The 15,569-nt window shown below is 34.5% G+C and overlaps 1 protein-coding gene across 1 annotated transcript in view; it reads left to right on the top strand.

Moving 5' to 3' along the window:
* Positions 1-436: 436 nt before the first annotated feature.
* Positions 437-15,569, top strand: part of LOC134841362 (ubiquitin carboxyl-terminal hydrolase 25-like) — a 57,718-nt gene continuing 42,585 nt past the window's right edge. The window contains exons 1-6 of the mRNA XM_063857296.1: positions 437-839; positions 1,245-1,501; positions 2,296-2,591; positions 7,797-7,904; positions 10,847-11,055; positions 15,340-15,513. Of these exons, the coding sequence (XP_063713366.1) occupies positions 541-839; positions 1,245-1,501; positions 2,296-2,591; positions 7,797-7,904; positions 10,847-11,055; positions 15,340-15,513 (1,343 nt within the window). The 5' untranslated portion in view covers positions 437-540. The remainder of the gene's footprint in view (positions 840-1,244; positions 1,502-2,295; positions 2,592-7,796; positions 7,905-10,846; positions 11,056-15,339; positions 15,514-15,569) is intronic.

Raw genomic sequence — 15,569 nt, 5'->3', positions numbered from 1 at the left:
ATTTCTTGCGTTCATTTTAATAAAATCAACTTTTTTTTCGGATCAACTGGCGTCTGCTCTAAAATTATCGGCTTTGTTTCCGCTTCGTCAGTTTTGATCCGTTGCTAATTTAAAATTCAATTGTTTGGCTTGGCATGTTTGCCTGGATTGAATTTTAATCGTGACATACGAAAATTTTAGTAGACCTACTTTTTAACAATTTTTTGTACTTCTAGTTTTTTTAATGTTTGTGTTGTATCGCAAGTGATGTGAAGCGCAGCTTCACCTCTGTGCTAAACAATTTTTTCTACTGTGCGTAATCGAGATATTGCATCATAACTGAAACCGTTTGCTCTCGATCTTAGTCGAATTGTTGTTCAATTTTTAAGAAAATGTTTTCCAAGATCCTTGTTGACAGGAATTTCAGAGAAAAAACCTGAGTTTGCCTTATTTTAGTCATCTTTTGTATCCGCATGTTGAAATTTTTATGGATATTTTTAATTGTGAAACTATTTTTACAAAATCTGATCAAGAGTGCATCGTTTCCAGAGCAGTAACCAGATGGGAGATAACAACCTCGGTAAAGAGGACAATGACCTGCAAAGAGCCATAGCCCTCAGTCTGGAACAGCAGTCCAAGGGTGCGGCTGTGGGGGGAGGGGGAGAAAACAACCGGAGTGATGAAGACACTATGGGCGAAAGCAGCATGGGGGGTGGGGCCAAAAGAGTGACGTGGGGAGATATGCGGATATCGAATGAAGACACTGACATCAACAAGGCGTTGGAGGAGAGTCTTAGGACTAGTAAACTAGAGAATGCCAGTCTGTATGCTTTCGACGGCGATCCCAATGAACGGAAGAGGTAAGCAGCTTGACCTCTCTTGTTGACCATTGAGTAATACTTCGCACTTATGAAAGGAAAACAGTTTGGCAGAACTAGTGTGTTTTTGAATTTGTCAGAAAAATTTGAGTGCTCGTCTACCGTTCCATCCCCACAAGATAACAACCACTTTAAGGTTGTATGTGATGAAAAAATGTGTTTCTGATTGGGTAATCAACCGTCTCTGTTGCATTTGTCAGAGTGACAAGTTTTAATACAGAAAGGTGGGAACGGCGCAGAAGACCCTTTTTTGGTTTCGAAAGCTGTCATGGCATGCTAAGCGTGCGGTGATCACTATCTAGCTATTAAACCTGGAGCTAAATGACTACAGCTTCACTGTTGTATCAAGTCTTCGCTTGTTCTTTGTACACGCTTGTTTTCTTTTAGATGTTCAAGTGAGTGGCCCCTAGGACTGCAGAACATAGGCAACAGTTGTTGGTTCAATTCAGTCATCCAAGCTCTCTTCAACATCAGTGCATTTCGCAACCTCGTGCTTAACTTCAACCCACCCCTCAATGCAGCCCCGACCGAAAGCGCGAAGAAGAAGTTCCAGTTCATGAAGGAGCTCAGAACCCTCTTTGCATATCTCATTGGCAGCTCTAGGAAATACGTGAACCCACGCAGATCGGTCGAAATATTCAAAGGTGAGCTGCTGGCTCCATTCTTCCAAACATATAATAACAGTTGGCATAATTTGGAAAATTCCTAACCAGTTAAATCAGTTGCTGATGAGTTATTACTTCATTGCAGAGGCTCACAGAATGAATAGTAAGTTTTACATCAAATTGAGACATGAAAAGAAGTTATCGTTCGCTAAATGATGCAAATTGAGATTAACTTCGTTCTTTTTAATTTTAAATTTTACGGCCTTTTTCGTTTGTGAAACCTAACTAATGAAATGTTTACACAATATGTCCATTAGTTTTTTTTTCAAGATACAAACTTCAGTTACATAATGACACATTTAATGATTTGTAAGCCGCTTATTTAAGTCGCGTTTTTTCAAGTATATTTACGCAGCTCAAATTTTGTTTCCTTTTTAAATTCAATTTTATCTCCTAATTGGAAAGCAAATTGCGCTTCCAAAGTCAAATAATGCAAAAATACCTGAATTACTTTTGTTCTAAATTATTTGTTTTTAGAACTGCAAGCGGAATTTTAAAATAATTTTTGATCCAGATAGTAATAATTCAGTTATTTTTCATCAGAAAGGTTATGCGAAAAAGTTTCTTGAACTTGAAGATTTCTGTACGATTTTTGTTATCGCAGACAAACCAACAAGTGCTAGTTTCGCAGACACTCGTAGTGCCAGTGTCGAGTGCTAGTTTTTGCATGCATTTGTAGCGTGACCTATCTTGAGTTGGACGGCTATTTAATCTTCTCTATATTTTTGCTCATCCATAGTTTGTGCTCATTGATCTCAGTTTAGCAATTTTAGGAGCGTTTGAGGGTAGTGCATATAGTAACACACAGCAAGACGTGACTGAATTCACCAGCAAACTCTTGGAGTGGGTCGAAGAATCACTGCAAATTTACAATTCAGCTCTGGAACAGTCATCGCAACTAAACTCAATAGAAAAAGAAGATCAGTCGACGACATCATTATTTTCGGACAATTCAGCTGAAGAGATGGTGTCTCCAGATCAATTAAAGGGCATATTTTATGGAGAGATTGAGACTCACGGACTCACAGATAGGAATGAGGAGTTCCAAGCCAAAGAGGCCTTCATCCAGGTGATACAGCCGAATATTACAATTACTGAAGACCTTAAAATGCTTGCAATTAATATGTTTTGCCCTCTGATGTCCAGATGAAATAGTCGAGATCAACCGTACAATTTTTGTCCAAATCGTTTTAGAGGAAAAAATAGAGATTTTTCACAAATTCACATTAAGTTTAATGAAGTTTGGTTTGAAATTTACATTTGATTATCAAAAAATAACGAAAACAGTCAATAAGTTGGTTGATTCATAATCTTAACAACGGCTATTATGCAAAATTTTATTATCAGCGTTGTTTGCACATTTCCAGGGCTCTTTTTGTTTTCCTCTCACATTACCTAAATATCAGTTTTTTTATTACAGTAGCGAGAGCAAGTGTTTTGTAATCGGGAACTAGACTTTTGACGTGAAAAATTTTTTTTACAAGAAATTGAACTTGCGTTATTGTTGAACGCTAAACTTCCAGGTTTCATCCCTCTTGCCTGGAGGTATCGTGCTCGCTTTTGCACCGGAGGTTCTGGGGTACGAGTCTGGGCAGGACCTTGTTTTTTCCATTACATTCCTGTTTGATAACAACAGGTATTATGAAAATGTTTTGGATTTGGTTTTTTATTTTTTTTAGACGCTGAAAAGAATTTTTTCACTTTTCTCAAAAAATTTAGATTTTTGAAAAAGTGTTACCAATAGAAAGACCGCCCATTCCCCTAACTGCCCGCATATTCCTCTACTTTTTTTTACGTACCTCCCTTTCTACAGGCTTCGAAAAACTCTGTGGGGTGAATGTTTGACCTAAATTTTTTCTCATAAAATATCCTTTCAAATCTGAGATTTTGGGTTAAATGGGTAAGATGGCTTGTGAGAAGATCCCCTGCTTAAGCGGCTCTACCCAATTTTTTTAAAGACTTTCGTCTTCGGAAAACTCATATTTTTGATTTTTTAGACGTTTTTTTATTTTTCTTAACGTTTCTCAGAAACTGCCGCCATCCAATCTGAGATTTTGGTTTAAATTGATAGAACAGCTTGTGTGAAGCTAGTTGTATAAGCGGCTACGCCCTTAAAAAATATAGCCCTCAGAAAAGTCAACGTTTTTTTCTTGTCCGTTTTTTAAAAACACTTTTCGATCTTTCTCGAAGGCTACCCGGCCGAATTTGATATCAAGGATCTAATTGAGGCAACAGGTTGTGGGAAGTCTCCGTGTATAAGCAGCTACGCCTTAATTTTTGTACGAAAAACGTTGTGTCCCTGAAAAAATTCCTTGTTCTCAAAAAAACGTTCACTTTTTGTGATTTTGTTAGTAAAAAAAGTGTCAAAAACAACTAGAAAAAACTTGTTAGTAAACAACTAGAAAAAACGACGGTTTTGGGTGAAGTACAATTTTTTAAATTATAAACTTATCCGTAAACAACAAATTTAATAAATATCAAACTGATATCTCTGGCTTTAGTTGGACCACTTTTATGAAATTGAAAAGTTTTTTCTCGGTAAAAATTGAATTGAATCGAACTTGCGTTTGTCTGCTCAAGTTTTGTCGGCTTAGCTGCCACATCTAAGATTTTTTTTGTGTGCTATAAGGAAAAGTTTTTTTATTCTATTCTCAGGGGATTTAAATCTTTTTCAAGTTTTTCAAAAATATATATATATTTTCTTCCGGCTTAACTGGTGTCTGATCAAATATTGTTTTCTTTGTTTCCGCTTTGTAAGCTTTGTTCATATGCTAATTCAAAAATTGAACATTTTGCTTGGCTTGTTTGCCTAGAATCATGAAGTTGCATGGAATTGGGTTTTATTTGTTTTGAGACGCTTTGGATTTTTTTTCACTGTTTGCAATTTTTAAACTTTTTTAGTTTTTCATGCTCTACCAATTCTCAAAACGAAATATATCAATGCACAGGACGCCTACTGCCCTGTTGACTGGCGTAGTTATTTTTTCATTTTATCCCACTGTCTATAGCCTTCGAAAATGGGGAGAATATTTGACCCATGTTTTTGGTTTTCAAAAATAACCCTCCTAAATCTGAGATTTTGGGTTCAATCCGAAAAACAGGTTGCCGGAAGCTCCCATGCAGGAATGGCTACGTCAAAATTGTTTTACTCTTTTAGTTATAGCCTTCGGGAAAGTAAAAATATTGATTTGACGAAAAGTCGATTTTTTGATTTGTTGAACCTTTTTTGAAGTTTTTTTTACTTCTCTCATTAACTATCCTGTGAAATCTGATGTAAAGTGTTTAATCGAAACAGCAGGTTTTTGAAAGCCTACCTCCTTAAGCGGCTGCGCTGATTTTCGTTAGAAATAATTATTTGCTTTTCAAACAGTAAGTGTTTAAGAGTCAATGAACGTAGTTCAGACTCTTATATAGGTCGTGATGTTTTTTTTTTTCGTTTTTTGTTATGTCAGTTATGGATTTTGGAAAGTTATTGTTTTTGGAAATTTTTAAGTTAAAATTAACCCTCTCATGTCTGAGAAGAAGAGCTCAATTGAAAGAACTACTTGCGAGAGTTTTTCGTGCAGAAGAAGCGACTCTTTAGTTATTTGCACGAAGCTAGTTGTCCTTAATAAAATTCCAATTTCTCAAAAAGTTTCACTCATCTCACTTGTTTTGTTGAGATTTTGGGCAAAGTCCAATGTTTTAATTCTCGAAATAAGTCATTTCAACCCGCATCAGTATGGCAAATTCAATAACGTCAATCACCTGATTTTTATTGTGTTATTTGTATTTTTCTTGTTTTTTGATTTTTTTAATGTTTGTTATGATTTTTCTTATGTTCGTAAATTTTTTGATACATTTTTGTGGGATTCTCAAAAATTAGCTACGATTTAATTTTTAAAAAGTTTTCAATTGTTCACGTATAAATAAATTTTTTCAGCAGCTGTTTTTTGCTATTGAATATAACTCAAGTTGAACGCTTGCCAAGAGCAATTTGACTTACCCAGGCCCAATTTTATGTCCCACCTGTACAGCGTATTTTTTTTCTTAAACGTTTTTTGTTACAGTTTGCCATTAGCAGTATTCTTGATGCAGCAGTGCTCTTTCGAGATTTGAAATGAATTTTCTCTCGGAAAAATTTTTGTTGGTCTTTTGTTTGTCTTTTATTTTTTGTCGGATTTTTTGACAGCATGAGATTTTTCCGATTTCAGTAGTTTTATAACAGCAGGTCATTATTACGCTTGCTATTAGCAGGCGCTATTAAATGGGAATATAGATTTTTGTTCGGGTTAAGAACTTGCCTAAAAGAATTACTTGGTATCTTGTTTCATAATCAATCCGAACTTCTCAGCGTCTCCGGCTGGGACAGCTAATTTTCTGTTTTTGAATCTGACCAGGACCAGTTTTTTTTTATGCAAACGGGAAATATTCCGTTTCAAGCAAGTAGTCGGTTTATCAATTTTCTGCTTATGTTTGGTCGGTTAAGTTGCCGTGTCGTAGTGTTCTTACTGTACTCATTTTCGCTATAGTTGCTTTTAGTGAATAATACACTCTTGCAATTTGTAGTTTTAGTAACCTTAATTTCGTATATTTTCGTTCCAGCTTTTTTTCGCTTAAAAGTTTCATTCGGCACTAATGATTTCGGCTAATTTTTTTTGGCTCTGTGAGCTAATTTTGTTTGTTTTAAGGAAAATAATATTTGTTATTTGTGCTCCCCTCCGGATGGCACAAACTGCTAAAAATGCTACTATAGAATTTATAGGTCAGAGTTTTTCATGACAACATTTAGTTTTAGTTCTACGGTAAGTTTTGTCGGCTCATTTGTCGATTGATAATTGTTTTTGAATTTTCATTAAACGCCTTTGTTTCTATTTTCCGCAAATGAACATCATTACAGACATCTTTTGAGGTTTTTAGTTGTGGTTTTTTCTCGACTTAAAAAGTTACGACTGGTGAAGTTTTGCCTGAATGCTAATTTCTCGCTTGAAATTGTGCCAAAGACTGGTTTTCCTCAGGTTTTACTGCATACGAGCGAAACATGTAAAAATATGGTAGATGAAGATTTTTTGACTTTTTTGATTAAATTACTTCGGTTTTTGTAGTTTCAAAGTTGTTTTAAATTTTTTTTACCAGCTAACCATGTGACTGCTCAGGTATTGTCTATGTCGGTTTTGTTATGGCTTTTGCTTGTTCGTTTTTTTTTGATAATCAATTAGCATTAATTTTTCAAAGCTCTTTTAATTTTTTTTAACAGCTGAACATGTGTCTTGCTCAGGTATTGTCGGCTTTGAAATCGCTTTTGTTTGTGCGTTTTTTTCGATGATCAATTAGATTTAATTTTCTGCGGCTTTTGTCTGTCTCATTTCTCATTTTATCGGCTAGAGTGCCATGCTATGTTTTTGATCTATCGCGAGTGGTGCAAAGCTCCGCTTGTCTTTAGTGACAAATTTTCAAGCTTTTTGCGTATTTTTTCAATTTTGGTAAATGAATTGAACTGAGCTCAGTTAGCCCAAAAATGCAGTTTTTTCAGTTTTTCTGCTCTTAAAGTCTTTCCGCTTTGAGACCATTCTGCTCAGTCACCGTCAAGGTGATTTAATAATACTGCCTCAATTGATCAGTATGCTTTTTCTAACGCCACTTGGCTACTGCGATATGGATGACTTCGATCTCCCCCAGGGGAAAAAAGGCCCACGATACCAAGGACGAAGAAAGGCTGGGGACAAATATATCCAAAATTCATCTGTAAAGTATTCCTCATTCCCTCAATTAGCGACTTGAATGTAGACACAAAGTCTAGACCCTTGTTCTACGAATTCAATATTTGTTTAAATGGACAATTTTAACCAGTGATTTTAACAGATTAGACATGAAGAGCAAATATGTTTTTAATAATTCAACGGTGGGGAAAAGAAAAAAAGAACCAAACTCTCATTTCATAAGGAATCATATTTCAAAATTAATGAATGCATAAGGAAAGACTCACCGAAGAGAGGCGCGGAGGAGTTGAGGCTGTGCGGTTGATCCAAAAGGGCAGAAATTTTCAAGTGTTAATACGAATTGAATTTTCATTCTTCTACGTTGCTTGGTGTTCAGGAAAAGCAATTTTATTCTTCACTTTTTTAATTTGAGTTTTCCTTTCAAATTCAATTGCTAAATGGATGGCCAAATAAGCTCCAAGAACAAAAATACGAATGAAAATGGTGGGAAAAAAGAACATGATTGATATTGATATAAAGATCCAAAAGGGAAACTATTTCGATGTAATTGAGGTATAGCTAGAAAGGTTATACAGGTGCCTCTGCAAGTGCGTGGATTCCAGACACTCTACGACAGCATAGATGCCAGCCTGCAGTCAGAGTTCACAGCCAGCAGTTCGCGTGGGGAACAGTGGATTACAAAGGTAGTTCAGAAAATGAATCACTTTTTTTATCAAAACAGCAGGAATTTTAGGGGTGGAGTTCCAGTTAGGTGCTATAGTTCAGGTGCTACAGTTATACAATCAATTCTAAAATTAATAAGGCTGCGCTGTTCAACCATTTTACAGAATTTTAGAATTTTATGCTGAAATATTTTCTGAAAAAAATTTATATGTATGCATAAATGTTCTATTTTTTTATCCCTGCTTAGAAATGGCTCCAAGATTCGAATATAAATATGAACCTCCCTAACATTGAGATTATGGGTTTGAATAAATATATTTTTTGAAATCTTACAAAGTTTCCAAATTTGGTTTTAAAATGATCGTAAGTTTCTGGGTTGTCCCATTTTCGTTTAATTATCAATTGCCGCCTTTAAATTGATTTCTACCTCATGTCTTATTATTATTATTATGGTACTTGGAAGTGAAGTTACGCTATTGTTTTTTTTTGCTTCATTTAAATAAAAAACGGAAAAACAAGGATCTGATTAGTTTAATGCCTTACTTCCAAGTTAGTTTGAGACTGAAATTGTTGCTTTCGTTTTTTACTTCGATGTTTTTGCTTTTTCGTGTTTTTTCTTAATATTTTTGCATCACAAGTAGTGGGAAGCTCCGCTTCGCGTCAGTGTAAATTTTAATTTAGTTTTTTTATGTCACTTAGGAAACAGCTTTAAAATTTGTTCATTCTCGAATTTTTCAAGTTTCGTTGACGGAAATATATACATTTATTTATGTCGCGAGTTTTATTTAAAAAAAAAAATGAATTGGAAATTATTCGCACGCAAAATTTTTTCTTCCTTGTGACTTATTAGTCGTTTGACTTCACATCAAGTTCATTTGCCTAATGGATGGTAAATTGCACTCTCCAATAACAATGAGCTAGTGGCGCAATAATTGTGAATGATTTGTTGTTTCAGAAAACGATTTTTTGTCTAGTTTTCTCAACAATTTAAAAATCAGCGATTGACGAGTTTCTGCAAATTTGGATAATTTTTTGAGAGCGTTCCAATAAGAAAAATTATTGAAAATCTACGAGAGAAAAAGGTATGTTTTTTTCGTCTACTTTCAAAAAGGGATCACTTTTTTTTGGGTTTCCAACTGTCTCTTAGCTAGCTGTTGAAGATTTTTTAGAGTCGATGAACGTTTTTTTTTCAGGAAAATTTATAAAATTGTTTTAGGCTCAAAATCACTTTTTCCCGTTTTTTTTTCTTCTGTTCAATTCATTTCTTTATTGAAAGATAGGCAAACTCCGTTATCGATAGCAAAATTGTAAAGATCACAACAAACGTGATCGACTTTTAGTTTCAAAAGTGGAATTTAATTTTCCGATTGACCAGCGGAATATAAGTCTTACCTGTTGATCCAGTTTTCTCAAATTGGGTCAATTTTATAGAAAAAGGGCCAATCATAAATTAATCTTAAGATTGAAAGAGCTTTAAGGGCATCTATTTTGTCTTTAAAATACAAAAAAGTCGGTATTTTTTTCTGTTCAATTGCGTTCAACTGTCTGTTGGCTATGTTGCTTGCCTTAAAATTACGGGACTACCCGAGTTTTAGTGCCTGAGCTGGTGAATTGCTTTAATAAATTTCAAGATTAAATTCAGAATTTTGGGTGGTTCTTAGTGTCAATTAAATTGCATCTTCATTTGGACTCATCGGTCTTTTTGATTAATCAAAGAATAGGTGGATGAATCGAAGATTTTCGAGAAGAAAAGATTTGGGTAGTAAAAAGTCTTAGATTTTTTTCACGTTGTAAAAAGAGTTTGCTTGCGGTTTGAGTAATAGTTTACTTTTTAAGTTCGCATCACTTACTTTGTTAAATGAATGCAAACTCGACTATCGAACAGCAAAAGTGAAAGGTCACGAAAAATTGTTAGTTTTAAAAATAGACTTTTTTACGAGTCGATGAACGTGGTGATTTTTCGTTCACGCTCAAATTTCTAGTTTTCTCAAATTAGGTTATTGTTATCAACAAAGTGTTAATAATAAGTTGTTCTTCAAATCAAAGAGTTTTTATGTCACTAGTTTTTAAAATATGGTACTAAAATTAAAGTTTTTTTAAAAAAAATCAGTTTTTTTACTGTTTCCTTGCGTTTTTTGACTTTTCCAATTGCCTGTTGACTTTGTTCTGCATTCCCAATGGAACAAAAGTTGCGTATCTATTGAGTTTTCTCTAACTGGTATAACTTCATCTTATGAGAAGTCCTTATAATTTCCATTGTTTTTTTAGTTCCCAAATTAAATAAGAAGTACTTCTATAATTGTGGGCTGTCTGTTTTTTTTTAAAGATATATTGAACCTTTTTTTTGAACCCATTTTTTGGCTCTAATTTTTTTTGACATTTTATAACAGTATTATGGCTTTTTCAAGGTACAATGAAAAAGCTTTTTGGGTTATCATTTTTGTTTCATCCAATAAAGCTGCAAGATGCTGGAAGCGTTTGATTAGTTGAGCTGGACACCCAAATTTAGTTTTTTCACAGGCATATTTTGAGTACTTTTGTTGTTTCTTTCAATATTACTGCCTGTAATTACATCACTGTTAAGAATTGCCAAGAAATATAAGAACTGTTAAGAAATATCAGGCTTCCGATCTATGTCGATTTCCATATGTTAGTTTTCCAATTTAATGGGCCTTCTTTTAGGATGCGACTTGTGGCTGATTAGCTTTTGATGACCAATATATCGTCGTTTTGTACAAGAACAGAAATTTTGCAGAACAGAAATTATGCCCGTAGAGTCTAAAACCTCATTTGTCTGAGCTTTCAGTCTGATGCGTTATTTTTTTGGGCATGCCGATGCTACAATAAAGTGAATTTGCTTGATGATTATTATTTTTGTTATAATGGCGTGTTTAATTCATTGTTAGGAAGCAACAATAGCTACAGTGAGACTGCGTGTTTTACATATTTTTGTGCATAACAGGTTCCACGAGTGGTGATTCTGAACTTGAACAGATTCATCTACAACCCCAGCTCACAGAGGACGGAGAAGATACATGACAGGTTGCAGTTCCCAGAAGTGCTCTACTTGGACAGGTTCCTCCTCCGAAACCAAAAAGTCACAAGGGAGAAGAGGAAACGGGTGGGCGAGTTGAAGGCTAAATTGAATGTACTAAACTCTCAGCTGAACCAGTGAGTAGTAGTATTAGTAGTTCGATGTTTACCCTTTCTTTCATACATAGGGTTTTTAATTATTACAATTGCGATCAGCTTAGTGTGTTATTGGGAACCTTCTTTTTTTCTAAACAAACACGCAAATAAAAGTGTTCATTAAAAGTCTCCAGTTTTTTTTTTTGGAAATTTCAATGTAGCATTGGAAACTGCATTACATCTGTTCTCAGCTTAATTTGTGTGTGTGAGTTTCTTAATCTCTAGGTCGCACTTTCGAATCTCAGTGGTTGCCATATATTTTTTTAACTAATTCGAGGCTTATTTCTAATTTTTTTTTATTTATTGCACTTTATAGAGCAGCTTTTTGCCGGGTTCTCGCAAGTTTTAATGAACCAAGTTAATTTTCATTTATTTGTGCGGAATCTTCACTTATTTTTGTTAGGTATTTTAGGATATTTACACTGGCGAACTTTAGTGAGCGTAGTGTAATAGTACGGCTATTCTTTTGTTCTAGCCTGAGTCGCAGCTATTGGTGCTACTTTTGGTGGCCCCTTTAAGGCTTTTTGATAGCATGTGCTTTGACATTCGAATACTAATAAGTTAACACAGTTGATGCATTTATAATTCATCAAATGGACCGAAAAAAAGCTTTTTGTTTCAAACAACATATCAATCATAAAAACTCGATTTCAGGAGTTTTCCAACTCAATATATCACGCGTTTTTTTCTGAAATGCATAACTTATACTTAATGTGGCTTTATGCTTTCCAATTTATTACATGCAAAGTTAGTGCGGATGCCTTCAGGTTGTTATGCCAAATTATTTTTTTGCAAAATTGTGTCTTTTTGTATTTGGTGTTAGTTTTGCTGTATCGCATTGGCAATTTAGCTGCTTGAATTGTGACTAGTGTTTGCTGAATTTTAAGCGTTCGTGATCGTGAGGATAGGGTGTTAGACGCTAAATCTTGAGGTCGCAGGTTCGAATCCGGTAGGTAACAAAGTTTGTGAAATAAGGTTTTTTGTTATTTCACTTTATAACGCTGGTTTTTTTTCATATTCTCGCTAATGTTTGCGAAGCACAGCTTCGCCTCTGTGTTTAGAATAACGGCGCATTTTGGTCAGGTTCACTATATTCAATGCAAAAAACAAATGTGGTAAAAACACACGGCACAGATCCATAATTCACTGAAAGTCTGCTAACAAAATGAAATTAAACAAGGATAGCAGGTTGATGAACAAGTAGCACACATTTTCCGACTACTGCGATTGCTTCAAAAAACAGGAAAAAAAATTGAAAAAAATAATCTTCTCATTTTTTGTTGAATTTTTTTGGGGGAAGGGAAATTTAGTGAAGTAAACATCTGCCAATTGAGAGGTAATAATTGCTAAATTTGTTAGTTGCAAAAGCAAGTGTCTTGTAATCCGGAATTAAGATTATTTTCCCGTAAACAACTTTTCTTACATCTTAAGTTGATATTGCAGTTATTTTATTAGTGAGTCTTTGCAATTTTGAGACTGCATCAACATGGCTTAGAGGTAACGCGGTTTTCTATGTACCCTAAGGTTCTGGGTTCGAGTCCCTGTCGGACCTTGTTTTTTTTCACTATGTATGAAATTGAACGATTTGGGAAAAATTGAACTGTCGGTATGTTTTATAGTGCCTGCGTATGTTTTGTCGGCTTAGTTACCACAGTGCAGATTTTTTTGCGGCCAGCAGTTTTCGTCGTAGATGCAAGTGTTTTTGATGTATTCCTGTAATTTATAAAATTATTAGCCCTGATTTTGTATATTTTCTTGTATCGCTCAAAAGCTTCATTCGGCCTAATTATTTTTGGTTTATGTTTTATCGGCTTACTTAGCTCTGTTTGTGTCTCTTCAAGGGCAAAAATCATTTGATTTAAAAAATCAGTTAGTTTGTCAAAATCCTATTTTGTGCATGGATTTAAAATTTTAAAATTTAATAGCTCAAATTTTTTTTGTCAAAATTTGTATAGCTTTTTTTGTTTTCGGCTCATTGACAGGCTTAGAGCGGCTGTTTTTGGCTCAATCAGTTAAAGTTAAAGCCTTAAGTTAATGCTGTTTGTTGAGTTTCTTGATTTTTTTTGAATTTTTCTTACATTTCTCAAAATGTAGTTTTTTCTTTTTTCTATATCGGTCTCAATTTCTATTCGCTAGCTTGCAGTGCTGTGCTTGCGTTATATCACAAATGATGCGAAGCTTCGCTTCGCTACTGTATTTAAAATTTGCAGAATAATTAAATTTATTTCAAACACTGATTGTGTCATTTGTAAACGTATAATTTAGTCTGAAAATTGGAAAATGCATATCAATTTTCTGCAACCCGGAATTAATGTTTCGATTTTTTTTGGAAACAAAATCATGTCTGAAACTGCTTTAAAATGATACCTCAGTTGATACAGAAAAAAACCACGAGCTGTCTGATAGTTCCTTCTCACTTTGTGATTTGATCGGAATAAGAAACATTGGACATTTCTATTTAATTGATAATGATGTCATTCATATAGCTTTCTCCAGTAACAATATAATCGCTTAGTAATGCGAATTTTTTTTGTTTTCAAGTGAAATTGAACATACTGAAGACACTCATATCTGTTGTGATGTTTTTTAAGCGTTTTTTTTTCATTTCAGGATTTGACGTTTGATTTAGTTAAGTTCATTTCTTTTTTAAAAGGAAGGAAATTTCTACTATCGAACAGCCAAAGTGTAAATTAAAAATAACGTGGTCGACCTCTAGTTTGGAAGACGATTTTTTTCAGATTTCAATAATAGTGGGGCACCTTTATAGCTTTTTGATAGCATGTGCTGATTTAGTCTGAAAACTGGAAAAGTGCGTATCAATATTCTACGACACGGAATTTATGTATCGATTTTGTTTTTGGAAACCGACATTGGAATAGTAATAAGTTATGCATTTTTAACACAGTTGATGCATTTTAATTCATCAAATGAACCGAAAGAAAGTGATTTGTTTCAAACAACATAACAATAATGAAAACTCCATTTCAGAAATTTTTTAACTCATTACATCTCAAAATTTCTTAAATGCAAAGTTAGTGTGGATGCTTTCAGATTGTTATATTCCAAATTATGACATGCAAAATTAAGTCTTTTTGTATTTGGTGCCACATTTGCTGAATTGCATTGGCAATTTATTAGCATATGTAGCTGCTTTATTCGTGACTAGTGTTTGTCGGTTGTTAAGCTTGCGTGGATGAGTGGATAATGGGTGAGACTCAAAATCTCTTCATTGTAGTAGGTCGCAGATTCGAATCCTGCACGTAGCCGAGTTTTTGCTAATTCGAGGCTTATTTATACTTTTTCTTATTCCACTTGATAGAGCTGGTTTTTGGTCGTGTCCCGATGAAAAGCCTGGCTTTTTAATGAGGGTAGAGCAGCTCTGATCATTTTTTTGATGGGGTCATAAAAAAATTCGAATGCTCAGTGAACGTTTTCCCAAATTGTCATTAAGAGCAGTCTCTAGATAATAAATTTTTCTAGTGCAAGATTCACCTTATTGTTCTAGACAGGGGGCGGGTGTAGATTTTTCTCGAGGGGGGATTTTTAATGAACGTAGTAAAGACTCTTATATAGGTCTTACTGATTTTTTTTTCAGGAAAAAGTCTTAAAATATTGATGCACTTAGGTATAATGCACTTTTTGAGTTCAATTGAAATTCATCTGCTGAAAGTGACGTAAATAGCACTCTCCAAATACAAACGTGGAAATAGTGCGACAAAAACGAACAATTTCTAGTTTGGAAAGTGGAATTTATTTTTAAGTTATCCCAGCGGAATAAAAATTTTACCTATTGATCCAGTTTTCTCAAAATGGGTTCATGTTATCAAAAAAACGCCAATCAGAAATTGTTTTAGAAATTCAAAAAGCTTGAAAGGCATCTGTTTTTTGAAATTCGAAAGTTGATTTTTTTTTCAAGAAATTCAGTGTGTTTTTTGTTTACTTGCGTTCATTACTCTTTTCCAATCTTCGATTGGCTATGTTCAAAATTGGAGGAGTCCACCAAATTGATTTTCTGAGCTCTCCCAAATCACTATAAGGACCCTATTTTGACCGAATTTACTACGCCGCAGGCAACTTATTGAAAAAACTCCCCCCAAATCCGTTACTGGTATTAGTGCCCGACTTTGACTACATGAACGGTATTACTTTGTATAATTTTTGATTCACACGTGTTTATGCTAAGAAACAACAGCTCGCTTTATTAGCACCCCATAATTTGACTGAAATTGTTTATGCAAAATCTTTTTGATTGTGTCTTTTTTTCAGCTTGCAAGAGTTCGGATCCAAGGCAATACCCCTGAAGGACGGACTGCAGTGTGTACTGGACTATGCTTCCACCCTAGACAGATCAGCACATGCAGACGATAGGAGTTTGAGTAATTATAAAACGACAGGGGACAGCCACTTAACATATAGCAGTTTACAGAGTGAAGAAATGAGGTTAGTAGTTATTAAGAGTCGTGATGGTTTCTTCTTTCGTTTTTTAAGGAAAAGTT

This window comes from Symsagittifera roscoffensis, chromosome 3 (genome assembly GCF_963678635.1).
Source record: "Symsagittifera roscoffensis chromosome 3, txSymRosc1.1, whole genome shotgun sequence".
Taxonomy (NCBI): domain Eukaryota; kingdom Metazoa; phylum Xenacoelomorpha; order Acoela; family Convolutidae; genus Symsagittifera; species Symsagittifera roscoffensis.
This window is presented reverse-complemented; position numbering and strand designations above follow the sequence as displayed.